The sequence below is a fragment of the Thamnophis sirtalis genome, unplaced genomic scaffold, assembly GCF_051295495.1.
Source record: "Thamnophis sirtalis isolate CommonGarterSnake01/CBP01778 unplaced genomic scaffold, rThaSir2_p1.2 scaffold_14, whole genome shotgun sequence".
In the NCBI taxonomy this organism is placed as follows: Eukaryota; Metazoa; Chordata; class Lepidosauria; order Squamata; family Natricidae; genus Thamnophis; species Thamnophis sirtalis.
The window spans coordinates 22,500,391-22,527,823 of record NW_028261394.1 but is presented as its reverse complement, the minus strand read 5'-3'; the positions used below and the strand labels follow the sequence as shown (position 1 = coordinate 22,527,823).

The window sequence follows — 27,433 nt, the reverse complement described above, 5'->3', positions numbered from 1 at the left end:
ATAACGGCCTCAAGACCCCGGCCCATCACATCTACCGCTTCATTGAGTTGGCACGGGGCGGACAGATACAATTGAGTATCGTCCGCATATTGATGGTATCTAATCCCGTGCCTGCGGATGATCTCTCCCAGCGGTTTCATGTAGATGTTGAATAGTAGGGGGGATAAGACCGAACCCTGAGGCACCCCATAATTTAGGGGCCTAGGGGACGATCTCTGTCCCCCCACTAACACCGACTGCGACCTGTCCGAGAGGTAGGAGGAGAACCACCGTAGCACGGTGCCTCCCACTCCCACCTCCCGCAGTCGTCGCAGAAGGATACCATGAAGGATAGCAACCAATATAGTTGCAGCACATTCTTAAACTCAGCAGGGTTTATGCAATTTTACGTCCCTAAACTAGACTGTGACTCAACTCACCTTTGTCATGTCTCACATTTGGCAAATCATACAGTGAAGCATGGAGAGTGGCTTATCATAGAGATTGAACAAAGGAACATATCTCCATTTGGATGTATTAATTTCTAATCCCTGCTATTTGAGTAGCCAAAGCTGATCTGCTTCCACTTTTCTCTTAGTTACATCAGTGGTGGCAGCACCAGTCGGAAGATTTTGCGTTTTGTGGACAAGATTGCCAAGTCCAAATATTTCCAGAAGGCCACTGAAAATGAATACATTAAGAAGAAGATGGAAGAGGTTTCCAATACTCCACTGCTTTTGACTGTGGAGGTCCAAGATCTGACAGGCACATTGGCTGTGAACATCCCTCCACCTCCAACAGATCGAATCTGGTAGGTGCCCAGGGAGCAGAAGGAGGGGAACAGACCTTCTAGTTGGATCTAACAAAGATGAGGCTGCATGAGATTTGAACATTATCCTAGAGAGGCATCATGGACTTGGAAGCAGAATTTAGTAAACCCTTGGTGAATTTAGTAAACTGCCCCATCACCATATCCCTGGCAGTAGCCAGGACAGCAGCAGTTAGAAGGAATGTTCATAAATGGTTGAGATGGTCCTGGCAGCCCTTCTTGTAAATTCTCCTGAGTTCTGGAATTCTAGAGCATGACCCCGATATCTACATACGGATTAAGGCAAAGAAAGGAACAGTTGCTGTTTCTTTCAACTATTTTTTTTTTCCACGTCTACCTTTTTTTTTACAAAATAGAATTTGATTCCAGGAGTCTCCAGACTATATGAAATGATGGGGCCCATCATTGTGCTCAGTCTGAACCTCAAGTTATTTTCATTTTTGAGAATTTCAGAGACTAGTTAACTATGTCAAGATTGAAGATTTAGAGATCCTCTGGGTTTATTCAAATATAACCCATTTTATATATTTATATACAGGAAAGGAAAAATATAATCATCTTTAATTCAGTGTTTTCTATAAATATGGTACAACTCGTAGAAACTTAATCAGCAAGGCCAGTGTTGAAAGATGCTGGGAGTTGTAATTCAACTACATCTGGATCATCAGCAAGACAGAAATGTAACAAGAGGCAGAGTGCTAGTTGTAAACAAATAACTTTGGCCTTTTGAACTCCCATTAAGAACTAGAGAACCTTTAATCCTAGTTTGTTGGGATAAGATCCCCAGAAGCAGTCTCATTTTAGGTGAGCAAAGAAGGGTGAATGAAGTTTTTCCTGCCTACTGGAAAACATCCAACTTCCAGCAGAAAAGACAGGGGGGTGGGAAGAATGCTTCAGAGGGAGAAGTAAAATCACTTTTGCCTCCCTGCCCCAGGTACAGCTTCCGGATCCCTCCGCAGTTGGATATGAAGGTACGGCCACAGCTAGGAGAACGGGAGGTGACCTTCCCCCACATCACTGAGTGGATTGAGAAGAAGCTCCAGCATGAATTCCAGGTACTTGGTTGATGTAGTCCACAATGAAGGATTGGGAGGGATCTTAAGATGAACTCAGTTCAGGTCCCTTAGCAAGAAACCTAGGCAGTTCTTGCAGCCTTAAGAGGTGTTGAGAGCCCCCCACACACACATTTGACAAGAAATCAAGCTGGAAGCAACTGAATGTGTGATGGCCAAACCTTGTTCCCCAGGAAGCTTTTAAAGTGCAAGACTCGTCTCTCCTTGTTCAACTTGGCAAGAGGTTTAGATGACACAGAAAGCTCCCTGGCTTATCTTTACTGTCATCTTTTTTAATTGCTACAGAAAGGAAAAAGCAAACAAGTGGCGGTTTTGGGTAGTGCATGACTGAATCCCAGTGACTGTATATGTGACATACAACATATATAATTGGGGCTCTGAATTAACCCATTTTCTTGAGTCCACCCAATTTGTTAAACTGCACAATGGGTTGATTTGCAACATATTAAACCATGCCCCAAACCAAAAAAACAAGCGAAGATAATTCTAACCAAACTTATGTGTTGTGGATATACAGTATCTACATCGTTAATGGAAGTGGCTAAAAAGTTGATAGATGTGACCCCTGGAAACAGTTATTGCTGGGAAAAGCAGAGAGTCATTTCCCTCCTTTTCTTTAGTGCATGACATGATTCTTCAGTTCAAACTTAGTTCATGTTTTGCTCTTCTCTTTTCCCTGATCTTTCTACTTGTAACTTCACTTGCTTTCCAGTCTCAAGTTTCCTTACCACACACACTTCCATTAGCTACTTAATTAGTATTAGTTAATTATTAACATTGAAAAGCATTCATTGAAGGCAAGTAATTATCAGAAGGAATTCTTTACAAATGGAGCTAAGGGTTTATACATACAATTAGAAGTTCACTAATATTGGTTCAGCTCGGCTTGAAGTCCACAGTAAATCATTTGTGCTGAGGATGAGCAAAGACCTTCGTTCTGCAACAAAAGGCAGAATGATTCCTGGCACGGAGCTGCTATGCTGCCGGTGCCCCCTCCCCCTTCCTCCCAGAGTTTAGGCTGAGAGGGTTAGTTAGAGGGCTTCCAATGCATAGTTTCTCACCTCTCTCTACTAGGCCCGAAGAGAGGGTAAACAAACTGCTAAAGAGCTTGATGGATTACTGTTTAAACAGTTTAACGACGCCAAGATTCGAGAGCTGTTAAAAATAACAACTCCCTGTCAGGCCCCGCCCACCGGAAGTTTAAAGTGAACTATCTTGTGCACACACAAGAATAGAAAGATGGGAATTAAATAATTTTAATGAATAAACCAAACAGCTGCCACCAGTCATTCTACCGTTAAGTGGCCTGGAACCTGTTGCAATATTAAGGAGCTGTCTGTTAACTGTAGTTGAATTGAATTGAATTGAATTGAATTTATTATATTTCTATGCCGCCCTTTTCCCCAAAGGGGACTCAGGGCGGCTCACAACCCAAGTCAAGGGGGGGGGGTACAAATAAGGAATAAAAAAGACGAACAAAACAATACCACAATTTAAAAACACACAACAACCATACCATTCGAGTGGGGACAAAAGCTCATTAGCCCCAGGCCTGTCGGAACAGCCAGGTTTTAAGGGCTTTGCGGAAGGCCTGGAGGGTGGTGAGGGTTTGAATCTCCACGGGGAGCTCGTTCCAGAGGGCCGGAGCAGCCACAGAGAAGGCCCTCCTCCGGGTGGTCGCCAGTCGGCATTGGCCAGTGGATGGAATTCGGAGGAGGCCTAATCTGTGGGATCTAATCGGTCTATTGGAGGTAATTGGCAGCAGGCGGTCTCTCAAGTACCCCGGTCCAATACCATGAAGTATTTATGGTATACCATGAAGTATTTATAAGTGATGACTAGCGCCTTGAAGCGTATCCGAAGACCAATAGGCAGCCAGTGCAGCTCGCGGAGGATAGGTGTAACGTGGGTGTACCGAGGTGCACCCACAATCGCTCGCGCCGCTGCATTCTAGACAAGCTGAAGTCTCCGAATGCTCTTCAAGGGCTGCCCCATGTAGAGCACATTGCAGTAGTCCAGTCTTGAGGTCACAAGGGCACGAGTGACTGTTGTGAGGGCCTCCCGGTTCAGGTAGGGACGCAACTGGTGCACCAGGCGAACCTGGGCAAATGCCCCCCTGGTCACAGTCGACAAGTGGTGTTCAAAGGTCAGCTGTGGGTCCAGGAGGACTCCCAAATTGTGAACCCTGTCTGAGGGGCGTACTGTTTGACCCCCCAGCCTGAGAGATGGAAAACCTGGCCAATTAGTGGGAGGGAAACACACCAGCCACTCGGTCTTATCCGGATTGATGGCTTCCGAAAGATGGCTCCTTCAGAAGGGGTCTCACCACCGCCGCCTTTAAAGCGGGGGGAAAGAACCCCTCCTGCATTCTCTGAAATTGTGCAGTTGTGCATTCTCTGAAAAGTTCAGTTCCACCACATTGACCATTGGCTTCCCTTCCACCGCGATACCCTTAGTCTCACTGTAAGAGTGTAGGAGGCTACAATGCTTCATCAAGCCTTTGATTTGCAAACCTCCAGGCAGATTTAATTTTATTTTTTCATTTCTTCTTCCCATCAGAAAATTTTAGTGATGCCAAATATGGATGATATCATCTTACCTCTGATGCATTCTGCTTTGGAATCCCAGCCTCTCATAGAAGGACCACAGGAAGAACTTCTAGCTGAGGATGTCAAAAACATGTGAGGTGCTGTCCTCTGGTGGTTGACCTGCTCTAGTCTCTTGAGGGAGCTAACCAGATACCTGGTCATAAGGGAACCTGTGCTTGAGAATAAAGGTTCTCCTCCACGTCTCCTTGCTGGCCTCTCTTCTCTCTGGAACTGTTTTCAGATGAAGGAGATTTGTCTGGATATGGCTTGTTGAAGAAGAAGATGCACCAGGTAGGTGACAAGCACAAAATGTGTGGCCGAGAAAGAAAAGGCAGCAGAGATGACAAGACCCCTGGCTACTTGGAATTCTCTCCACGTTGCATCTCTGCAAATAACTTTAGTTTTAAGTATCTATTAAATGGCAGAACCATCAATAACATTGAACAGGATCTTTGTGAAGGAAGAAATAAGAGTGAATGACCCCTTTAGCTAGTGCAAAAGGGATTTTGGCGGTGGGGGGTGAGGGAGATAGAAGCCAATTGGAGTTGGGGACTCCAAGACTCAAAACTGCTCAGCAATTTCCATTTCAGACTTAAAGAAGGAAAGATGCTTGACTAACAGTTTTGGGAAAAAAGGAACAAGTGATGTTTCCTACCACACAATCTGGACTATTCACAGCCTCTCCATTTCTTGGCTATTGACAACCTGAAAGCTGGGTACTGAAGCTTTGGTTCTGAACTTACTCTGACCCCAGTATAGGCTGAAGACTAAGAATACGGGGCAGGGGAACCACCAACATTCCTCAGTCTTGATCCAAAGGTCTCAAAAGAAACATGACCTAGTCTGAGTTTTAAAATGTGCTTCAGTTCAGAAACTCTTGGGACCAGGAAGAAGGTGAACACTGACAGGGAACCTCTTATCTGAGCATTAACTCAAAGAACCAACTGCTGCTGCCAGGCGACCAGAGACCTTTTCTACCTGAGTGCATGGATTCTTATCCCCATCCTCCCGGGGGCCCTCCCGGATTGCCTTCCAATCTACACCCACAGCCAACTGCAGGAGACTTGAAGCTGATCAGGAGAGGCCCAGGGCCACGGAGCAGCTCCGCCAGGCCTGCTGCCACGAGATCCTCTTATCCTCTTCACAATACAATGTTTCAAGAAAGCAATAGCAATGCACAAGCTGACATTAGTGAACGGGACACTTCTATAAGGGCTTTGCCAACCTGGGATAATACGTACATCTAATGGCTGCAAGAACAGGAGGGAAGGTGAAAGAAAATAAAGGCTCGAAACAGTCCTTGAAGTGGGTTTTCCCCCCTTTCCTGCGGCACTTGTTCCTAACTGCCCAGAATCACTGGGAGTTTGGCAGTGTATACATTTAATAAATTATTGTTACTCATGTGACAGAGAAATTAAACATTAAAGCATTCTGGCATGTATGGATTTGAATTTAGTCAATAAATAATGATTAAATAAGCCATAGCTAATTCACCCTAACGGTCATGCTGTTTCCAAAATTTTAAAAAATCCTCATGTTTCATAGGTAAAGACTGTTTACTTGAGATCTAGAGATTGGCATAAAAATTTCAAAAGATCTTTTGTTGTTCAAAGGCTTTAACTAGTTGACATTAGCAGTGGCATAAAACAGTTGCAGCAGAAAAAGCTATCCTGTTTTTGAGTTTCACACAAGTATGTATCCTGTGACAACTGATCCATTTGGGATGAAATTTAGGGTTTCTTTTTTAAGCTTTAAGCTTTAAACTCAAGCTAACTTAGAGACAGTATTTTTAAAGACAGAGATTTCAGAAATTGACAGAAAAAAATCAATCTTATATAATATGACAATCATTTTATTAGCACCAGCCAAAAGCACAAAAATATAAGCAAATATCTGGGTTGTCCAGAAATTGTCCATGGGTGGAATGGTCAAGAATTTCAAGATGACAACCACTTCAATCATGCTATCACAAGTGCCACTTTGATTTTTTTATCCTCCCTGTATAACCCTTATTATAAATATTGGGTTTTCTCTTTTTTCTTAAGACTGACAAAAACTATTCCTTTTCAAAAACAGAGACCATGTTTGCACTCATATTTGATATAGCCCCAGACATGAACAATTTAGTATCTCCTTCAAAGAAACCCATTTATAATTCCTCTGAAGTTTCTGGCTTCCCTTTCAGCAGGTGCTTCTTCTGAGGGCCCTGAAATCGAAGCAGAAAAAAAAGTGGTTGTTAACTTCTCAGACTGCTACAATTAAATGGGAAACTGTATGTCAAGGGCTCCTGATGGATTTCTGTGGAAAGGCTGCCTTACCGTGTTTCCCTGAAAATAAGACAGGGTCTTATTTTCTTTTGACCTCAAATAAACACTTGGTCTTATTTTTAGGGAGGTCTTATTATTTTTGAGGTGCAGGAGATGGCAAGTGTGGTCACCTCATGGCTGCTGCTGTGTTGCAATATTTTTTGGGGGGGAGGACTTATTTTAGCGCATGTGCACAAAAGCCTGTTTGGGCTTACTATCCAGGGAGGTCTTATTTTCAGAGCAACAGGGCACTGCTATATATTCCTTCACATGTTTTAGATTTGTCCTCTGGTTAGCTACAAGATTTGAGCTGCAACTTCACCTCTAAATGGCAGCAAATGTGTCATGTTGTCCAGATCTCTGATTCCCTTTGGGGTTGGTCTAACTTTTTGCAGTCCAGATGTTGCAGTTCTATTTCTTGGCCATCTTCATAGTCAGGTTGCAGTGAGGCCCCACCTAAATACTGCAAAACTGCCCTTGAAAGTCTAATTGTCAGGAGAAGTTCTAACTGGAGAAATGTCCTAACACTTAGAACAATGAATCAGTGGAACGACTTGCCTCCAGAAGTCGTGGGGGCTCCAATCCTGAAAGTTTTAAAAAAAGGATTGGAGAACCTATTTGTCTGATATGGTATCGTTTGAGCAGAGGGTCGGAGTAGGAGACCTCCATGGTCCCTTCCAACTGTTGTTCTGAATATCAGTTAATGTGATGGCTCTGACTGAGCAATGGAGGCATTTTAGTCTTCCAGATTGATACGAGAAGGAAAGTTCAACTATACAGTAATAGCTGATTCATTTTCCTATGACGTCATTCTGCATTTCCAGGAAGAAACAGTAGTTGGGCAGATTTTTCTCCATTTTAAAAAAGGAGATTACATTTCAGTTGGTTTTGTGATCTTTAAAGAATTTCGGCAGTAGCCTGAATCTTCCCCTGCTCAGTTTTTCTTGGGGACCCCAAGCATTAGCCACGGACGAAATGGAAAACATTTCTCCTTGTTTCATGTCCCAACTGTCTTATCATCATTTAAGGCTAAACTGCAGGATCTGTAAATGAAAATTAGAATTCTCATCAGAATTCAGAAGCCCTACCCCCTTTTCAGAAAAATTCTGCATGGTGGCCTACATTGGATTGTGACCAAAATGTCCAATACGGTGGAAGAGGGGAGCCTCCTCCAGAGGGGAAGAAAACAAAGACCATGGCTGAAGCCAGAGGGGGACTAGGTTGCCTCTCCATGTTCCCCCACACCTGCCATGTCCAATTGCTGAGAGGAAAAATCCTAGTTTGCAAAATTTAATGTATTTTCATATGCAATTCTCTTCTGTCTTCCATATGGCAAAAAAGAAACCCTCTGGCTCTCTCTCCTCTCCAGCACACCTGCTGGAAGGGGAAAAACTAAGCAACGGAAGTCCTCTTGGACCTTTGCAGGCTGCCCAAGCCCACAATGAAAAATGCAGCCTTGGCTTGGCTGGAGATTTTCTCCCAAGGCTGATCCCCACAGCGGCTAGGAGGGGCCTGGCTCTGCCGGACAGCCAATTGCAGCTGTGCCTATTGCTGTGCCTAAGAGCCAAGGTGGCGCAGTGGTTAAATGCAGCACTGCAGGCTACTGCTAGATCAGCAGGTCAGCGGTTCAAATCTCACCGGCTCAGGGTTGACTCAGCCCTCCATCCTTCCGAGGTGGGTAAAATGAGGACCCAGATTGTTGGGGGCAATATGCTGACTCTCTGTAAACCGCTTAGAGAGACCTGAAAGGCCTATGAAGCGGTATATAAGTCTACTGCTATTGCTATTGCTATTGCCCCCCCCCAGGCTCCTCCTCCCTGGAAACTGGGGCTGGCATGGGGCTATGTTAGACTTCCTAACCAAAAACCTTTCTTGGTGGGTCACTTTGATTCAATTCTGCTGGGGTCAAGATGGAGGCTCTCTTTTGACAGCAAAGGGAGGGTATCTCAGACAAGGAGGGTGGAGATGAGGCCTAAGAAAGAGCTTCCAGGTCATTAGAAAAAAGCTGATGAGAACGTTACTTAAACCTTTAGAATCTTGATTAAAAACATAATTGTTAGGACTGAACCTCATTGGGAACAGAAAGGAGATTAAGCTGCACTAGAACAATTTGTGAATGGAAATAGGTTTCCCAGGTCTCCTTGGAATAAAAACTGTGAATAGAGTGATAATTCAAGCTTTACTACTACATATAATGATAATAAACAAAGACATTGCATTGGGTTCCAGAATAATCTCACTCCGAACCTCACCGCTTCCTTTCTTAACTAAAAGGTGGGTTTCCAGCTGCTAAAGGAAATAAGCAGTTTGGATCGAGTCCTGAAGTTAATTTGTGAATGCCCGAGCAGAATAGTTCCCACTGAACTCCCCCAATCTTGGACGACCGAAACAACGCATGGTTTCATATAGAGAACTCCCCTCCCATCAGCTCCTTTGTCCAACTTGGGAGGGGGATTTCCCAGAACAAACTCACCATGAAGGCCCGCTTCTCTTGGGCTGTCTGGAAGCAGCCGTGGCCAAACTTGGAGGTGGTGTCGATGAATTTCAGCTCCACGGCCTCCAGAGCTTTTCGGCTTGTGTGGACCAGAAGGGACTGGGGAGGCAGGAGGAAAGGGTTACAGCAGAAGCCCAGAAGAGAGGCAGCCATGAGCCCCAGAATGGGGGAGGCGTCTCCAGGCAACAGATCCAAACACTGGCTGGATTCTTTCCAGGAAACCAGCACAGGGCAGAGGTCAAAATGTTGGTCTTGGATCGGGGAGGCAGCTCCCTCCTCAGCCCTAGAAGCTCAGCAGGCTAGGCAGGTCTCTGGGCCAGGCACATTTTCTCAGCTCAGGGGTGTGTGGTGGCAATGAAGTGAAGGGGGACCCCCTTTTCTGCTGCCTTGATCAAAAGTCAGGATATAAGTGTAACAAATGCACATAATCCGGGAGCTCTGAGTTCATAGTGGAGGGCAGCTACAAATCTATGGGGCAGATTCCCATGACCCTCCCTGAAATTTAGTGCTCAGAATGTATTTTAACTAATGCACAATCATTGCCCATTGTGGAGAAAGAGCCAAACAAATTTAATAAATAAAGATTGCAAAAGCTTTCATAGGTGAAATTGAGCCCAAAACTAGGTACAGACTAGAGGGCCTAGATACTTGACTTAGCTAATGATGAATAAAAATATTTCTTTTTGTTCCTAACATCTATTGCCTCCTGTGTGTCTTCTGAGAAATTCAGGCCATTTCTGTAGGGGTTTCAATGTATTTCCCATCCCATTTTGTGGTGATCCCTGCACAAGACTCTAGCGTGCAAGCAATGGAGTTGCTGAGCCTCTCACTGATGGCTTCCAGGTTTGCTGTCCTCCTCCCAAAGCAGCTGAAACGCTCATTTGCTCAGGCTGAATCCTCCCAGCCTCACCCACCCTCTGGAGAGCAACAGAAACCCTTGGCATACCACCTTGGATCGGTCAACCCCCACAGACAACCCTCCCACCGAAGAACCACATTGTCCTTCATCCCTGGACTTCACAACACTTCAGTGAGGCCCTCACCTTCCTCAGGGTCAGCACCCGCTTCCTGGTACCCAACACACAGCCCTTCACCATCACAAAGTCATTGTTGACTTCACCATACTGAGGGAATCCACCCTGGAAGACAGAAAGGTAGAATGGACATCGGGGTGAGGGTGGTATTTATTCATTGATGACCCCATAGATAGCGGTCCTCACGAGAAAATACGTGGGAAGCATGTAAGGGCATTCAAAAGAAATGGCTGCGAGTGTGACAAAGAAATTTCACCATGCACAAAATGGCTGCCTTTGCAAGGATGGCCAATTGTAAACATGCCAATGCCATGACTAGAATACTTTTGCTTATCACGCCCCCTGTCAACTTATTCCCATTTTCTAGTTGCAGTCATTTTATAAACTCATTGATGGGCACAAATGGAATCCTAAAGCATTATGGTACTTAATGTGCAGAAAATTCCAAAAGCAGCAGGCTGCTTCCTAGCAATAGCAATAGCCCTTAGACTTATATACTGCTCCCAGAGCTTTACAGTCTCAGATTGTTGACCCCAACAATCTGGATCCTCATTTTACCCACCTTGTAAGGATGAAAGGCTTGAGCCAGTCAGGGTCAAACTCCTGGCTGTGGGCAGATTCAGCCTGCAATACTGCATTTTAACCTCTGTGCCAGCAGGGCTCCTACAATTATAGCATTCCATGTGGGTTTTTAAACTTAAAATGAAACTTTTTAAAAAGTAGAAGATGGCAGCAAATGTCTACAGGCATGGTGCTCAGATGCCTGGTTGGTAACCACAGGCCCAGAGGGATGTCTGCAGGGTAGATGGTACATGAAGAGGATTCGTGATGAGACATCCAAAGGATTATTCTCCAGCCAGAAGAAATAACCTTTCTTCTGACCTCCTTACCAGTGGGGTGATGGTTTTCTCCGTTGGGTCATAATTGGTGGATGCATTGTTTCTGATCACTTTGCCATCTTCTACATGGATCCCACGGCCGATGCGGTAAACCTAAAGGAAAAGAGATTTGGCCAAAATGATTTTCCAAGTTATCCAACAAACAGGAGAATGAAAGCTGGCCAATGATGCCTAAGCCCTGCCTCCTTTTGAACACTTGATTCCAGGCCCTCAATCCTGCTCTTACGGGCCACATCAGCACAAAGGAGGCACCAGATGCTGCATTGTTCCAGTCCCCCCTGCCCCACCAAAATCAGATTTTCTCTGAGCTGCTGAAAGCTGCTGCTTATGCACTCTAGGAGCAAAGAGCTCCTCTGAGTTGACGCCTGGAGACGCCTGAGTTGAGCCTTTGCAAGCGCACTTTCAAAATATGGCATTATATAAAGGCTAGCACTAATGTTGTGAGAATAATCTATAGGGAGGAAAGCAAGAAGGAAAAAAGGTAGATTATATGGGACAGATACCTTTGGGTTGCAAATATAACAGTTTTTTATATAATAAATTATGTAATAGATTATATTTAAAAGGGAGGCTTCAGTTGTTAACACTTCAAACGTTACATATCATTGTAATATTAAGTGTTCACCTACAGAAGGCCAAGTAAAAATGACATAAAGAAGCTCTTCTAAAATCTTGGACCTCGTTGTTTCTTGCTACCAATTTCTTGGTAAAAACAACAACCCCCTCTCCCATCTTGCAGAAGTTGCAGAATTCGAGCTGTGCTTTGCACAGGATTCCCCAGAATTCTAACAGCAACTTCAGCAAGAAATGAGAAGTTGCAGTCCAGCCATATCTGTAAAATTGGTCTAATCCCGAGTTCTCGGTTCCCAGATGAGCTTTGCTAAGCCCGATAGCGTCACAACCTACCAGTCATATATATCTAAGGTGACCCGATTTTAACAAAATCCGGACTTTTTAAAAATGCCGCAGGACACGGGACAAATTTTTCAAAAGTGGGACTGTCCCGCCAAAAGCGGGATGTCTGGTCACCTTAATTTAGATGCCCCTCAAAGGCAAAACTCAGGGGGCTGAATTCTACAGGGGGAGGAGTAAAGGGGGGGATTTGAGGGGCAGCCCAAAGCACCCTCTGTCTAAATTTGCATCAGGCAGGCAGTAACATTTTCATAGACCATGATCAGAGGAGCAGCTGATCCTATGGAGAGACTCCTCCTGCATTCAGTCCCAGGCCTACAAGTGGAAGTACCCCTTCCTTCCTTCCTCCTTTCACCTTCCTTCCTTTCCTCCCTCCCTCTTTCTTCCTTCTAGCCTTCCTCCCTTTCCATTCTTTCTCCTTCCTTCCTTCCTCTTGCCTATCTACCTTCTGTCTTTCTGCTCTTTAGATCTCTCTTCCTCTTCCCTTCCTTCCTCCTTCCATCCTTTCACTTTCCCCCCTTCCTCCCTTTCTTCTTTATTTTTCTGTTCTTCCCCTTCTCTTCCTTTCTTATTCCATTATTTTCTTCTTTCCTCCCTCCCTTCTTTTTCCTTCCTCCTTCCATCCTTCCTTCCTTCATTCCTCTTGCTTATCTACCTTCACCTTATCCATCTTCTGCTCTTTCCCTCTCTTCCTTCCTTTCTCCTTCCATCCTCTCTTCTTTCCTCACTCACTCCCTTCCTCCTTTTCTCTTCCTTCCTCCTTCCATTCTTTCAGCTTCCATTCTTTTGCCTATCTACCTTCTCTGTCTTTCTGCTCTTTCCATCTCTCTCTTCCTCTTCGCTTCTGTTCCTTCCTCCTTCCATCCGTTCACCTTCCCTGCTTCCTATTTCTTCCTTCTTCCTTCCTTCTGCCTATCTACCTTCACCTTCTCTCTCTTTCTGCTCTTTCCCTGTCTTCCCCTTTCCTTCCTCCCTCCCTTCTTTCCTTTCTAGTTCCATCTTTTCTTCTTTCCTCTCTCCCTCCCTTTTTCTTCATTCCTTCCTCCTTCCTCTTGCCTATCAACTTCATCCTCTTTGTCTTTCTGCTCTTTCCCTCTCTTCCCCTTCTCTTCCTACCTCCTTCCTTCTTTTCTCCCTCCCTTCCTTTTCTTCCTTCCTTTCTTCTTCCATCTTCCTCCTTCTCCTTCCTCCTTCTTCCTTCTATTCTTTCTCCTTCCTTCCATCTTTTCTCCTTCCATCTTCTTCCCCCCTCCCTTCTTCTTTTCCTCCCCCCCTCCTTCCTTCCTCTCCTTCCCACTCTCTCCTTGGGAGGGGAAAAAACCCAAGGGCTAACGGGGTTGGGGGGGGGCAGCAGAGACCAAATAAAGTCAGAAGATCTTATTAAAACTTTCCTATTTGTCTGATCGCATTGCTGCAAACATATAAACCAAATCAGGGGAACATTTTGCAACCGAGGGTGCTGCAAGGAAAAGGGGGAGGGAGCGGCCCTGCCGTTTCCCCAGTTTTGCAAGGAATGAGAAACGGTGCTTTAATCCGAAGCAAAGGATGACTGCAATCGGAACCACAGACAGGGAAAGAAAGAAAGAAAGATCCTTGTAGCACAAAACCCACCTTTGCATGGTTGTGAGAACATAGGTAAAACAAAAAAACAAAAAAAAGCACAGTGTCCCTCCGCCCTCTTAATGGGACTCAGCGTGACTCCGATTTGAAAACAAGCACACGGAGCTGGGCGGGGAGATAAGCACCTTCATTTGCATTCTCTGCGACCATGATGCTTTGCGAGGAACAATCCCCAGGGCTCCCCGTGACTTTTTGCAGATTTTTCCTTCCGTGCTTAAAAAAAAATTGGGACTTTTTTAAAATGCCGCGGGACGCGGGACAAATTGTTCAAAAGAGGGACTGTCCCACCAAAAGTGGGACATCTGGTCACCTTATATCGAACAGCTGGTGGATGAGGAGGAAAGATGGATCAGTGGCTTACAGTTTCTGTTCCCAAGACACTCTGATACCACAAAATTGGAGCAATTGGAGGCTGTTTGTATGTTTGGGCTTCAAATGAGTTGGTTGGAGAGGAATCATACCTTCTTGTTGAGTTCTGTGCGGTGGTGGTAGCCCTTCTGGCCAGCCCGGGCAATTGAGTAGCCCACCCGGGCAGGGTGCCAGGCTCCAATGCAGGCAACCTTCCGCAGGCCTTTGTGAGTCTTCCTTGGGAGTTTCTTGGTATGCCAGCGACTCGTCACCCCTGCAGAAAGGCAGCCTTGAGGTTAGAGACTTAGATGAACCTCTGTCTGAGGCAGGGATGGGAAAATGGTGGTCCTCCAGATGCAGCTGAACTGCCCTCCTTCACCATTAGCCACACAGTTGGGGCTGCTGGAGTTTTAGTTATAGCTACCATACCATATTGTAATTGGGATGGGAACTTCCAACACTCTGTGGATGTTAAGTGAGTTTCCACAATTCTATGGCCTTTTTTGCTGCTGGCCATTAAGCAAATCACCATAGCTGTTAAGTGAATTACATGGTTGTTAAGTGAATCTGGCTCCCCCCTATGGGCTTCCTCCATAGACTCTGCTTGTTGGAAGCTATCTGGGAAAATCGCAACTAACAATCACAGCCTGTCGAGATTGAACCATGTTGCTTCTTTCAAACCTTATCATATTCAACTTGTCCATGCACTGGGGGGAGGGAAGGGTGGGATGGAGTGCTGAGAATTTGTGCATGGATCATGAGATCTGGAAACCATCAAGGTCAAGACTGTTTGAGAAGGAGGTGGACTGTTTCCATAACAAAAAGACATCTCGTAACTGGACAATGTGATCACCCACAGGAGGGGAGAAAAGGAAGCTGTTATTTAACTAGATGAGCATTTGCACTGGAAAACCAGTTCTGATTCTCCAGTACCAAAATGGTATATCCAATAAAGTTTCACTTTTGGGTATCTGGATTTTGAACATGTAACAGTGAGGATGCTGCAACTAGGTGTTAAGTCACTTTCTGCAATGCCATTGTAACTTTATATCACTAAATGAATATGTGTAAGCCAAGGACTACCTGCAATATCTAGAAGGACAAAACAATCTCGCATTCGAATGGAGAGGGAATGAATGAAGCATTAAAAGAAGACATCTGAGAAATGAAAATCAGGGGGAATTCAAAATCCTTCCTTTGGTATAAAGCTTCCAAGATTCCATGATTGTATTCTACCCTACAATAATAAAGAGCATCTCTGTAATGTCAGCCATTCCTTTTTCCTGACCTGGCTTTCCTTGATTGAGGATCAGCATCCTTTTATTAGAGAAGAAAAGAACAAATCATAGCCGAATTGTGGAAGTGTATTGTAGGCACTCTCACAAAATGGCTGCCCTGGTTTTTATTTCCTGTCTATGCCAACAGTCCTGCCAGCTGCCACAAATTGGTTTTCCCCAAAATGCACTCTACGAACTGGCTTTTAATAGCAAGCTGACCGAACACAACATTGGGTTCAACCACTCATTAAAGGGGCCATTGCCTCCTTTGGGGCTTAGTAGTTTCCTGACCCTCTTCTAAAATATTATTCCAGCAAAAAACATGGGATGCTTCAAGCCAAACTTTAAATCAATGTTTCTCAACTTTGGCAGGTTGAAGATGTATGATTTCAACTCCCAGAATTCTCCATCCAGTCATTTTAAAAATCTTTAAATAATTTGAAGTGGGGTTGAGGGGGAAACCTATCAGGCCCCAGGGAAAGTGTGGACATTTGTGGTCAGAAATAAAGAAAAAGCTCCTTTTCCCCATTATCTTGAATGGCTTCCAAAGTCTTTCATCTGGAATGCAATCTGTAGTCATACCACTTCCTATCAGCCTTTGATCCAAGAGGTTTCCAGATTTCAGGTCTACTCCCTCCTACCTTTCATCCCATGCCCTTTGGTGACTCCAATGACATCGATCATCTCATTCTGGCTGAAGACACTGTGCACAGACACCTGCTTCTCCAGCTTCTCCCGAGCCCAGTCAACTTTCTCTGCCACAGAGCCCCCATTGAGCTGGATCTCCATAATATGTGCTTTCTTCTGCCGCATTGGCAGGAGCTTCATCTGCAACCAAAAAGCTCAAAAATTGCACCATGCAGCAGAGATGGCAAAGGTTCATGTTCAACACTTAACTGGCCCCAAAGGTAAGGTGCAGGAGTTCTAGCCTCTCTGAACCTTCCACCCGCTTGCAGAATTTGGCTACTGCAAAGGTTGGGATTTTGTGGCTATCGTCTCAGGACACACTTGAGAAGTTTAGTATGTGGGAATAGGTAAACCTAATTGTCTTTGGGAGCAGGGAGCAGCACTTCATTTTGGGTTCATGTGCACTCTCATCTGGCCAACTGCATTGTGGGAGTACCAATGTTCAGTGAAAAGGGGGACCTCCTCGATCTTCTCAGCAGGAGAGTTGAGGCTATAGAAATTGGTTTGTAATGGAAAGTTCCAATACATAATTCATGTTCCTCCATTGGCTGCAGGGAGCAATTAGGCTACCATTCGGATTTGGCTGCTGACAGACCCACCACTACAAGCACCTCAAACCAAACCATGAGAGGGAGACCCTTCAGCAGATGCTCTCCAGCCTTAAAGAGGGCTAGCATCCTCCCAAACGTCAACATGCCATGTTCCAAGCAGGCCCTACATGGTGGAGAGAGGGCTTCTCAATTGTGCTGCTCTCTGGGGTCTCCCAGCCTGGGCCTTTCCTGGAGTGGGGGCTCTGAGGATCAGATTCATGATCCTCCTTTACCTCCCTCTCCTTTGATGAAGTATTCCAGAGAGGAGGGCTAACCTGGAACAAAAGAGATCAGGAGGCACAAAAGAGGTCTATGAAGTTACACGTAGCTCAGAGAAGGTGGGAGAGATGTTTTCTTCCATCTCTTCCAATGTTATATCCCTGTTGTCTCAGGAACATCAGGGCAGTGAGATTTAGGGCTACAAGCGTATGAGTCCTATTTTTTCATTTCCCCAGGAGTCATCCAATTATTGCTGTGTCAGATTAATAGTAAAGGGGAAAGGCCTTGTATCAATTATGTGGGGATAATCAAGCACTGGATTTGTGAGGGCCTAGAAAAGAGGAAAGCTATTACTAGAAGCCAAGATGGGTTTTCTAAAAACAGATCATGTCAGACAACCTTGTTTGTTGTTTTTGGACTTATTTGACAGAGTGACTAAATTGGTGGACTAGGGAACTCCTGTGGACATAATTTACTTCAAGAAGGCATTACAGAAGGTGGACCACAGCCTGCCTCTTGGTAAGATTGAACAATGTGAGATAGACAGCTTCACCATCAGATGGATTCATAACTGACTGACCAACTGCCTCAGCATGCAGTTCTCAATGAGATTATATTTAAATGGAGAAAAGCAAGCAGTGGGGAACCACAAGTTCCCTTCAATATCTTCATAAACAATTTGGATGAGGGAATAGAAGGGGAATTCATCAAATTTGCGGACAACTCCAAGCTGGTGGGTGTAGCCAAAAGTTTAAAAGGAAGTTTCAAGATCCAGAAGGATCTTGACAGACTTGAACACTGGGCTCTATAGCACAAAATGCAATTCAGTGGTGGGAAAAGTACAGTTTTACATGTAGGCAAGAAAAAACAAATGCACAAATACAGAATAGGTAGTATGTGACTGGACAGCATCTAAGTGCCCTAGTGGATAACCACTTAAATGTGCTGCAGCTGCCAACAAAGCCAACACAGTCCTAGGCTGCATCAACAGAGAGATAGTATCTAGATCATATGAAGTGTTAGTATTGCTTTATATTGCAGTGGTAAGACCACAGTTGGAATATTGCATCCAGGTCTGGTCACTATGATATAAAAATATATTGAGACTTTAGAAAGAGTACAGAAAATAGCAACAAAGAAAAAAACAAGCAAGCAAAAAGTCTGGAGGCTAAACCATACAATGACTGGTGGCAGAAACTAGATACGTCTCATCTAGCGAAGAAAAGGTCTAGGGGTGACATGATAGCAGTCTTCCAATATCTGAGGAGCTGCCACAGAGAAGTGGCAGTCAACTTCTTCTCCAAAGCACCTAGAGCTGGACAAGGAGTAATGAGTAGAAGATTATTATAGAGCGATCAAACCTAGAATGAAGGAGAAATTTCCTGTAAGGGAGAAAAGTTAATCTGTGGAACAGCTTGCCTCCAGAGGTTGTGTGTGCTTCATCCTTGGAGATCTTCAAGAAAAAAATGGACAATCATTTGTCTGGAATGGTATCAGAACTCCTGCTTGGACAGCAGGTTGGACTGGAAGACTTCCAAAGTCCCTTCCAACCCCATTACTCTATGTTCTGTGTACTATGTGAGGCTGCTATGAAGATGCTGTAGTGAGGAAATTGCTTAAATTAAAATGGTGTAATTTCTTGCCGTCAGTTGTGATCAGTTAGTTTGAAAAGAGATCTGGGTGAATACTTGGAGGACCAGGCTCCTAAGGACCACTAAAACTAGTGGCTCTTGTCTCCCCTCCCCTTGGCATCAGGCCATCAAGGCTCCCACCCTTCATTGTTGGCTTGGGGATTTCCTCAATGCCTCCAGTGGGCCATTGTGTGACCCAAATGCTGGACTAGTGAGGCTACCATTAATTGAGTGACTCTTGAAAGCAGCAGCAGTTTTTTTTCCCCAAACCAAGGCAGAAGCCTTCCCAACCCCCAACTGAGAGCCTGGTTTAGTGACCTGAAAAGCGGGGCTGTGCGTGTGTGAGGTTTGGAGCACTTCAACCAGGACCTAGACTTCGCAGTGCTGAACCACAAATTACTGAATTATCTGTTCTGGCTTCATTTAAACATGTTGTTTTTGTCTTTCTTAATCCAAACCAGAAGTGAGAGATAGACATTCTGTGCATGCTCAGAGGGACTAGTAACCTCAGCTATCCTTCAGGGAAAAGTATTCACATTCTGAAGATAAAACCCAGGTTGCACAGCAGACAACATCTGGCAAGGAAGACTTTGTCCAATCAGGCAGAAACAACCAGTAACAAATCATGAGTGAGTTGAGCAGCCAGTGGTCCAGACAACCCTCCTAGATGTGTTCGCCTGCATGATTCCAGAGACATGTGGGAAATATTCACCTGGGTGTGCACAATGACACGGATGATCTTACAGTATTTCTTCATGGACACAAAGTCCTTCTCCAGCTGCTTCTTCCCAGCCTCATCTTGCCATTTCTTGCAGTACTTCGTGAACGCCTTCTTTTTGCTCTTGTGCCTGAAAAGAAAAGAGAAAATCAGGGAGAAATCAGATCCAAGGACAACAGGAATTATTTTCAACCAGGCTTTGGCAAGAGCCTGTCCTGATATCCACCGCCAGCCTCCATGGCTTGAGAGCAGGATAGCAAGAAGCTCCTTGCTCCAGTGGGGGGTTTACCAACCCACGGACAGTGGGGCTCAACTTCAGATTCTTCAGGTAATGGTTGGCTCCTCACTTCCCAGAAGGGCAAGTCCAATCCAGATGTTACATTTGGGTAACAGCCATAATTCTGAGACTGGTTTATGAAAACATTGAACTGATATTCTGATTTAACATGGAGGTTTCCAATTCAGGGCTGAAAGCAGCTAAACAACAAACCATTTTAGTGAAGTCTCACATTGTATGAGAATTCAGCTTTATTTTCATCATGCTGAATGTACTTAAGAAAGATACTATTCCCTCCTCCATCACAGTAAAAATTGCAATTGGTAGCCACTCTTGGGATGACAGAAAAGGTCATACCAAAGGCTGGAGGAAAATACCTACAATCTTGCAGAACCACTGATTTTACTCTTCCAAAACATTGGGTATGTATTCATAATTACACTTTTAGCCCACAAAGAATTTCCAAAGCACAGCTGTGAGTCGAAGTTTCCCTGTTTAAGTAGGGCTTTACCCTTGCTCACTCATGCTGACCCCCTCCTCACCAGTTCTTGTAGAAGCGTCTTCGGCATTCATCACTTATATGTTCTGCAAAGATGGTTTTGAAATTTCTCAGCCCCCTTGGTGTCTCGATATAGCCCACTAGCCCAACAACCACCAATGGTGGAGTTTCGATGATAGTGACAGCTTCCACTTCCTCTCGCTTAGAGATTTCTGGAGATTAAAGGAGGAAAAAGACTGAGGATGTGATCCAGGAAGGCTTCGTGATGGGGCTCCCGTAACCAACTAAGCCATATGGTGATTTCTTTCCCACACCATGATTTATAGTTGTTTAGGGGACATGTGAAGCCTACCATTGTAAAATGTAAAAGAAGGGTTATGGCTAAATTGTTGCAAAAACCCAGGAAGTAGAGGTTTGTTCAATTAACAAAAAGCAACCACAGAGAAGCACAATATTTATGCAGCTTAGTGTATTTCCGATTTAATATCCACTGGTGAGGGCCTCTTTCCACACCAGCATTCTCAAACCATGTACCTTCTCTACATGAGTGGCAGTCCCAAAACTTCACGAGAGGCTGGTTTGGGTAGAGCTTTTCTACCAGACACTCCCCAAAAAATTTCCCCACACCAAGTCACATAAAGTGTCAGATACTTTCATTTTGTTCTGTCTTGGTCAGACCTTACCTTGAATACTCTGCCCTGTTCTGAGCACAATATTCTAGGAAGGATTGAAAGTGAAAGAGATCAAAGGAAGGAATGAGGAAGAGTAGAGGCTTTAGGAAGAGATAGATCAAAGGAACTAGGAATGTTTGGCCTTGAGAAGAGACCTGTGGTGGAAGGCAGTCTGGATTCCCAGGAGGGAGGGGCTGTATCCCAAAGAGGCAGCGGAACATGGAAAGTCTGATCAGGAGAAAGAGGGTTAAAACGGCTTCCCACCCCTCCAATGATTTCCAAAGTATATCCATAGTGATGCAAATAGTTGCTTTATTCTAGCAAGATTCTGTGAAGAGCAATACAAGAAACTGCTCTCAAGTAACTCCAGATGTTGTTCTTGGTTCTTGAAATCACATAAGGCGGCTGAAAGTAAGGATGGAACATGATAACACTTTTCAAGTCCCTGGAGATTTCCAATAAGCCAAGATCCTGCCAGCGTGTGGGACATGGAGTAACCTAGCCAAAGACAGAGCTGTGAGTCCTGCATTTGACTAGGAGAGCATCAGGAAACCTGGGTGGTAACTAGACAAAAAGACTAAAGAGAACAAGAAGCAAACCACTTCCTAAAAACATGGACGTAACCAGGAGTGGACTTACCTTGAGGAGGAGGGGGAGGAGGAGGGGGGTAGGAGGAGGAGGAGGAGGAGGAGGATATTACATTTGAAAACAAACTCTTACAAGAAAGAGTAGTTTGACAAAGAAACCAGTAACTAAGGAAACAGTGGTCTGCCGTTTTCTGGATGAGTTCAAAGAAAAGCCTGATAGTGGGCCACTTGTCAGGCATGCTCTAATTTGCATGGAGTTGGTGGCCACTGTAGCCCCTCCCAGTTGCTGAGGTGCATGAAACTTTCTAAGTGAGAAATAGAATTAAGCAAACTTGGCACATACTTAGTCCTGATCTATGAAGTTCCCGCAGGATGTGAGTCATGCCAGCTTTATAGCCCAGGAAGGCTGTCAGGTGGACTGGTCTGCTGGGATCATCCTTGGGCCAACTCTTCACTTTTCCTCGATGTCGGCAGCTCCTCTTATGAGGAAGGAAGCCCAGGTGGCCATGCCTGGGAGCTGAAAACTTCCGATGAGACTGGAAAAGTGGGGGGAGTTGGGGGGAAGAGTTACTATTGTGTTCTTGCAAAGATCATGAAAACCTTGAAAATCTCTAACCTTGTTAGAGAAGGCAGGAAATAAAACTCCCAAAGCATCTGGAGCAGAATGACATAAAAAAACTTGGATTCTCCCTAACTCAGCTCAGCAGACAGGCACGAAATGTAGGCTTGAGGCAACAGATTAAGAGTTATGATATTCAACTAGACCAGGCGTCCCTTTCTAAGGATAGATTACCAGTGAATTCCTTGGCCTTCTTTAGAACCGCCAAATATTTAAACTAAACTATAATCTCCAAATACAAGAAGGCATTCTGTCTGGCTCTATACCAGGGATGGCTAAACTTTTTGTTGTTGGGTGCCAAAAATGTGAGCAGCAGACGCAATAGCACACCTGCGTGCTGGCACTCATAATGCAAACCATGCCCACACATGTGCATGCATGCACAATCTCCCTCACCTGCGCTGCACTGCTCGCCTCCAAGCTAAGCTTGGTATTTCCTTCGGGAGCCGGGGGAGGAAAGCCTCTGGAGCCTGGGGAGGGCAACAAATGGGTCCAATGGGCCTACCGGAAGTTCAGAAACGATCCATTTATGGCTTCTGGAGGGCCTCGGGGTGGCCAGAGGAGGCCATTTTCGCCTCCCCTGCTCCCAAGCCTCCAGGTGGCCTGGGGAAACGGATCTGGAAATGGATCATTTCCGAACTTCCTGTAGGCCTGTTGGGCCTGTTGTTCACCCTCCACTGGCTCGAGAGGCTTTCCTGAAGCCTGGGAAGGCCAAAAATTGGCCGGCACATGCATGTGTGCTGGAGCTGACAGATTGCCTGCTGGTAGATATGGTTCCATGTGCCACCTGCGGCAGGAGTGCCATGGGTTTGCTATCACGGATCTATACAGTAGAGGTCTCTTTTATTTTTGGATACATGTGATTCTGTTACTTTCAATATAGTAAAGTTATATATGTAAAATGCATAGCATAGCAATATGGTCAATTTATTTTATGATATCTTCTTTCATATATGGTATCGTTTTATTATGTATTTGTTACTGATTGCAGTAAAGATTCTATTCTATTCCAGGTTGAGGAAAGTCTGCTCCAGATGTGAAATCCTCTATTTTTAGCTTCAGGGGTGGGATTCTACCAATTCGGCTACCAAAGATCATCTGAGAGCGAAACGGTTCGCTCCAACCTACAGGTGGTCCCACCCGCCTCCCTGCCCCTGGGCTCACCTAGATTTCCTTGTCTTTTAGCCCAGGCGCGGCAGAGCCGATTGCCACACCTCTGCTGTTTTTGCCCACCTCAGCTGCAGTAGAAATTTTTTAGCTTTGTTTTAACCCTCTGCACATGTGCAAAGTGTGCTCTCAACAAACCAGTTGTTAGAGCCGTTGATTCACACCATTGGCTTTATTAGTTCCCACAACAAAGAAAAGGGTTTCTCTGCCCTATTCATACAATATGCTAAGTAAGTAAATGTGAGTAAACAAACAAGCAAGCAAATAAGTTAATAAACAAATAAGTCATATCCCCATTGGGTTCATGTAATAAACCTTGGCTGTCATCTCACAGTACTTGGCTTCCCATATGCCCTAAATCCGTCAACAAGCAAATCCCATTTTGGCCTTTGGGCTGGGTAAACAGAGTACTATTTCCTAAAAAGACACTAATTCACATGTTCCTTTGACATATTTTGCAGAGAATATTGTCACTTCAGAATCCAGTGAATTAAAGGCTCACTGAGGGAATAACTACACTCACATTTGCAACTCTTAAGTTGGTGTATTTCCCTAATGCTTCTTAATGAACAATCATTTTCTTCCCAACTCAGATACAATATGAAAAAGTGAAGTTCAACAAAACCTACTGAATTCCCTCCCCTAACCCTCCCCAACCTGGCTTAAGTTACAAATGTCTAACTCTGGCATCAAATATTACTTTTTAGTTACTACTCTAAGAACTGGGATACCCAGATATGAAGAGTTTGTACACTAAATTCTGCCTGTGACTTGCTTGGTCTGAGCATTCACACCAGGAGCCCTGTTCCTCTCTCCCAATTAGATTTCCACTTGGAGATTATGAACTACTTTAAGCAAAGATGGTCTGACGGCTCCAGAGCATTTCAATAATTTGGTACACAATTTCCAAGATGCTGTGTTCCTCCCCCCTACCCTCCCACTTAAGGTGCGATGAGCAGAGTCCTGCAGCAGAATAACAAAGTTGGAAAGGGCCTTGGAGGTTATCTAGTCCAACCCCTTGCTCAAGGAGGCTTATGCCATCCTGGATAAATGGTTGTCCAATCTCTGCTTACAAACCTCCAGTAAATGGAGCACCCATAATTTCTGGAGGAAGGCTAATGTTTAAGTTGAATTTAAATGCAAATAATATTGTCCTCTAGATATAGTTTGTAATCCACAAATGTATTTTTAAAAATGGCATATGAATAAAAGATGAAAAGAATAAAATCTCAGCTGAAAAGAAAAAAATGTATTTCAGCTGAGAGTAAAAAATGAAATATCAGCTTGGATCAGGTGTAAAAGATTATAGAAAAATAATAGTTTTTAATAATTCTGAAGAGATTCTTTCCTTTAAAAATGTTGTAGTCTTTATAGAAGGTAACGTGATAATTGCAGATGAATAGAATCTGCCCTGTCTTATTGCAGTTTGGGGCAGTTTTATTATCTTTTTAAATCAATTTACAATCCTCATAAATTTGCAATCTTCCTTGTGGTTAATGTAAATAAGCCTTACCTTGAAACAGCCACAGAATCTCTAGTGTAAGCAAAGCCTTGCAGTGTAAACTAAGTCTTGAATAAAGGATCATTCAGTTTTCTCAGAATCATTCAATATATATAAAAATGTATATTCAGTTCATTCAGAATCATTTAGTTCATATAAAATATAAAGGTCGGTTCACAGGTTATTATATAATATGCAATGCTTATGATTGAAGGGAAAAAAACACATTTCCAAACAGATTTGCCACTATTTCATTTTTCAGTTATATCTTTGAAAATACAATTATATCCTTGAAAATATGTACAGTTAATGATTTAAAAACTATGTCGTTAATATTGAAAAAATTAAAGATGTTGTTGTTAGTCGCAAAGTCATGTCTGACCTATTGCGACCCCATGGACAACATTCCTCCAGGCCTTCCTGTCCTCTACCATTCCCCGGAGTCCACTTAAGCTCACACTGATTGCTGCAGTGACACCATCCAGCCACCTCCTTCTCTGTCGTCCCCTTCTTATTTTGCCCTCCATTGTGCCCACATGAGGCCCTTCTCCAGGGAGTCCCTCCTTCTCATTAGGTGGCCAAAGTATCTGTGTTTCCTCTTCAGGATCTGGCCTTCTAAAGAACAGTCAGGGTTGATCTCCTCTAGGACTGATCAGTTTGATCACCTTGCAGTCCAAGGGACTCGCAGGAGTCTTTTCCAGCACCAGAGTTCAAAGGCCCCCATTCCTTATGGTCCAACTTTCAGTCTTTATATAAAAGATAATAAATGCTGAAATGCTGTGATTTGTCTTCTCTCTTTCTACTGCTCAATTGAACTCACCACAGTAAAACTTCGCATCCAAATAAAACTTTGTTTTTCACAAACTTCTTGTATCCAACTACAGGTTTTTTTCCTTTCACTCATTTTCCTGTGGGTGCAATTCTATGCCTGGTTTTGATGCTTTTGAAGAAATAATTCCTGGTCATCAGTGAAGAAAGTAGTAGTTACATCTTTGCTTCTCATGCTTCATTCTATTCCATTTGTTTTCCAAGAGAATCACTTTAAAAAAATGATAAGATTTGGTTTCAAAGAGAAGGTGATGCTCCAAGGCAGGGAAAAGGATCTTGGGAAGAGACCCTTGTTTGAGGGAGCTATCTTTGCACTCTTCAAAATATTCTTGTCCTTTGAATACTTTGGGGAATGCAGGTCAGTTTGAGAACTGCTGATCTAAAAGACATAATTGACAAAAGGCTACAAACTCAGATGTCCCTCTCACTTTGCACCCTGGACCAAATCTAGGTGTCATTTTGGATGCCCTGTTTAGGATTGAAACAGGGATTGAATTGGGGCTCCGTAAATTTGGCCCAGCCATGTTCCTTCAGTGTTGTTGAGCGACATTCCATTGAAATCTTTTGATCAAGAACTCCTAGTCAATCTTCATGATTCTATGGCTGCTGTGCTGGAGGGAAAAGCGATGGACTCCGTTTCTGTACTAACGCAGCCTGTAAATGTGTGGTTTCTGTGGCTGCCTTCGTTACCAGCTGCACTTCTTACTTCCAGGAGTTCCTATTCTACTCTAGCATTTTGTATGGGCATAAAATATACAAAACCCCCTCCAAATCTCAACAAAATAGAATTGCCCGCCCCACAAACCCACAGGTACACAAAACCCTCTAGTGCAGATGTCAAGATTTGGTCTATACCAATTGCAGATATGAAAACCTCTGAGGAACGGAGCTGCAGCAGCTCACCTGCAGGTCCAGAGGTACACAGGTGGTGGCCTGATGGCTTTGAAGAAAATCTCCTGCAAAGAGCCTTTCTTCCCAGAGGGATCAGCTCCAAGAGGCAGGGAGAAAACTCATCTCAGTTCTTTGTGCAGCACATGTATTCATCATTTGCTATCTGGTGTTAATTCTGACCAGTCTGTATCTATTTTAAATTTGAGCCCTGTCATCATCAGCAGTGGATGCAAGACTGCTTATTGAAGGGAGAAAGGGAGTAGCACAAATAAGAAGCACCAAATCGGGAAGGGGAGACAATCTGATGTGGGGGGACACAGAAATCAGAACAGGAGGGAGAAAGCCCTGTCGATGCCTGCTGCAGAAAAGCAGAAGTGGGGATCCTCACTGGCCTTTCCTTGAAAGCCTCCTGCAAGCTATTGCTTTCAGACACCGACTGCCCCCCCACTCCCCCCCCACAGTCCCACAAAGGCCAGGCCCATTGCTTGCCAGTACCATGATCCGACGTCTTCAGCCGAGGCTGCCCGAGAGAAAGAGGCTACCAGCAAGTGCCTGGCTTGCCTAATGCCAAAGATGTTTCTCTCTCCCCAAGACATAAATTTAGCAACTGGCTTCATTCTGGTGCACTATCCATTTCACCCGGGGGGGGGGGGGAGGGAGCTGACAGGGGTCCAGCATGTTGGGAGGGAGAGGAAAGGTCACGCTCAACAAATAGATCACCCACCACCAGCTACGGCCTCCCCGGAGGCAACTCCACTTCTTAGTGCAGCCCACCCCACAGCCAAGCTCCCCTGGGGGGAGGCATGTGGCCCCCAATGGCTTGGTCTAAAAAAGCATCTTGCACAAAGGCTTCTCTTTTACCCTGTTGAAGAAAGAGTGGGAGTGGGCCTGGAGCAATTTCTCCCTGTACCAAGACTTCCTTCCAATCTGAAAAAACATCCCCCTCTGGCCCAAAGCAAGTGGGCTTCTGCCAGGTTGTCAAGATACAAGAGCCCTGGGGGTTCCCTTCCCTACCTTCAGATTTCTTCATATTAAAAGGATTTGTAGCATCAACAAGGTTTTTCTTTCTTTCTAAAAGTGCAAATGTTTAAATCTTTGCCAAGAATCTGTAGGGAGGCATTTCTTGTGGTTTTATTAGCTCCGGAATAAATGAAAACATTCAACAAATTCAACATTCTTCATCCAAAAA

The 27,433-nt window shown here is 44.4% G+C and overlaps 2 protein-coding genes across 4 annotated transcripts in view; one reads left to right on the top strand and one right to left on the bottom strand.

Moving 5' to 3' along the window:
• The window catches only part of LOC106550974 (testis-expressed protein 2), a 57,838-nt gene extending 51,870 nt beyond the window's left edge, over positions 1-5,968 (top strand). For all 3 annotated transcript variants that reach the window (XM_014068965.2, XM_087728487.1, XM_087728486.1), the window contains 3 exons: positions 578-790; positions 1,743-1,863; positions 4,441-5,968. In XM_014068965.2, coding sequence (XP_013924440.2) covers positions 578-790; positions 1,743-1,863; positions 4,441-4,566 — 460 coding nt within the window. In that variant the 3' untranslated portion in view covers positions 4,567-5,968. The remainder of the gene's footprint in view (positions 1-577; positions 791-1,742; positions 1,864-4,440) is intronic.
• Positions 5,969-6,298: 330 nt separating this feature from the next.
• RPL3L (ribosomal protein L3 like) lies at positions 6,299-26,823 on the bottom strand. The gene is made up of 10 exons (XM_087728628.1): positions 26,740-26,823; positions 21,582-21,774; positions 20,024-20,192; positions 19,199-19,334; positions 16,001-16,187; positions 14,196-14,356; positions 11,194-11,295; positions 10,313-10,408; positions 9,249-9,368; positions 6,299-6,675 (listed from the first exon to the last, which is right to left on the bottom strand). The coding sequence occupies exons 1-10, from the start codon at positions 26,740-26,742 to the stop codon at positions 6,619-6,621; spliced, it is 1,224 nt and encodes a 407-aa protein (XP_087584754.1). The 5' UTR covers positions 26,743-26,823; the 3' UTR covers positions 6,299-6,618.
• Between the last annotated feature and the right edge of the window lie 610 nt (positions 26,824-27,433).

Coding starts and splice junctions, on each gene's coding strand:
- RPL3L (XM_087728628.1), bottom strand. Junction 16,188..19,198: donor GTGTCATTGTGCACACCCAG/GTGAATATTTCC, acceptor TTTTGGTTGCAG/ATGAAGCTCCTGCCAATGCG. Junction 6,676..9,248: donor AAGAGAAGCGGGCCTTCATG/GTGAGTTTGTTC, acceptor CTTCGATTTCAG/GGCCCTCAGAAGAAGCACCT.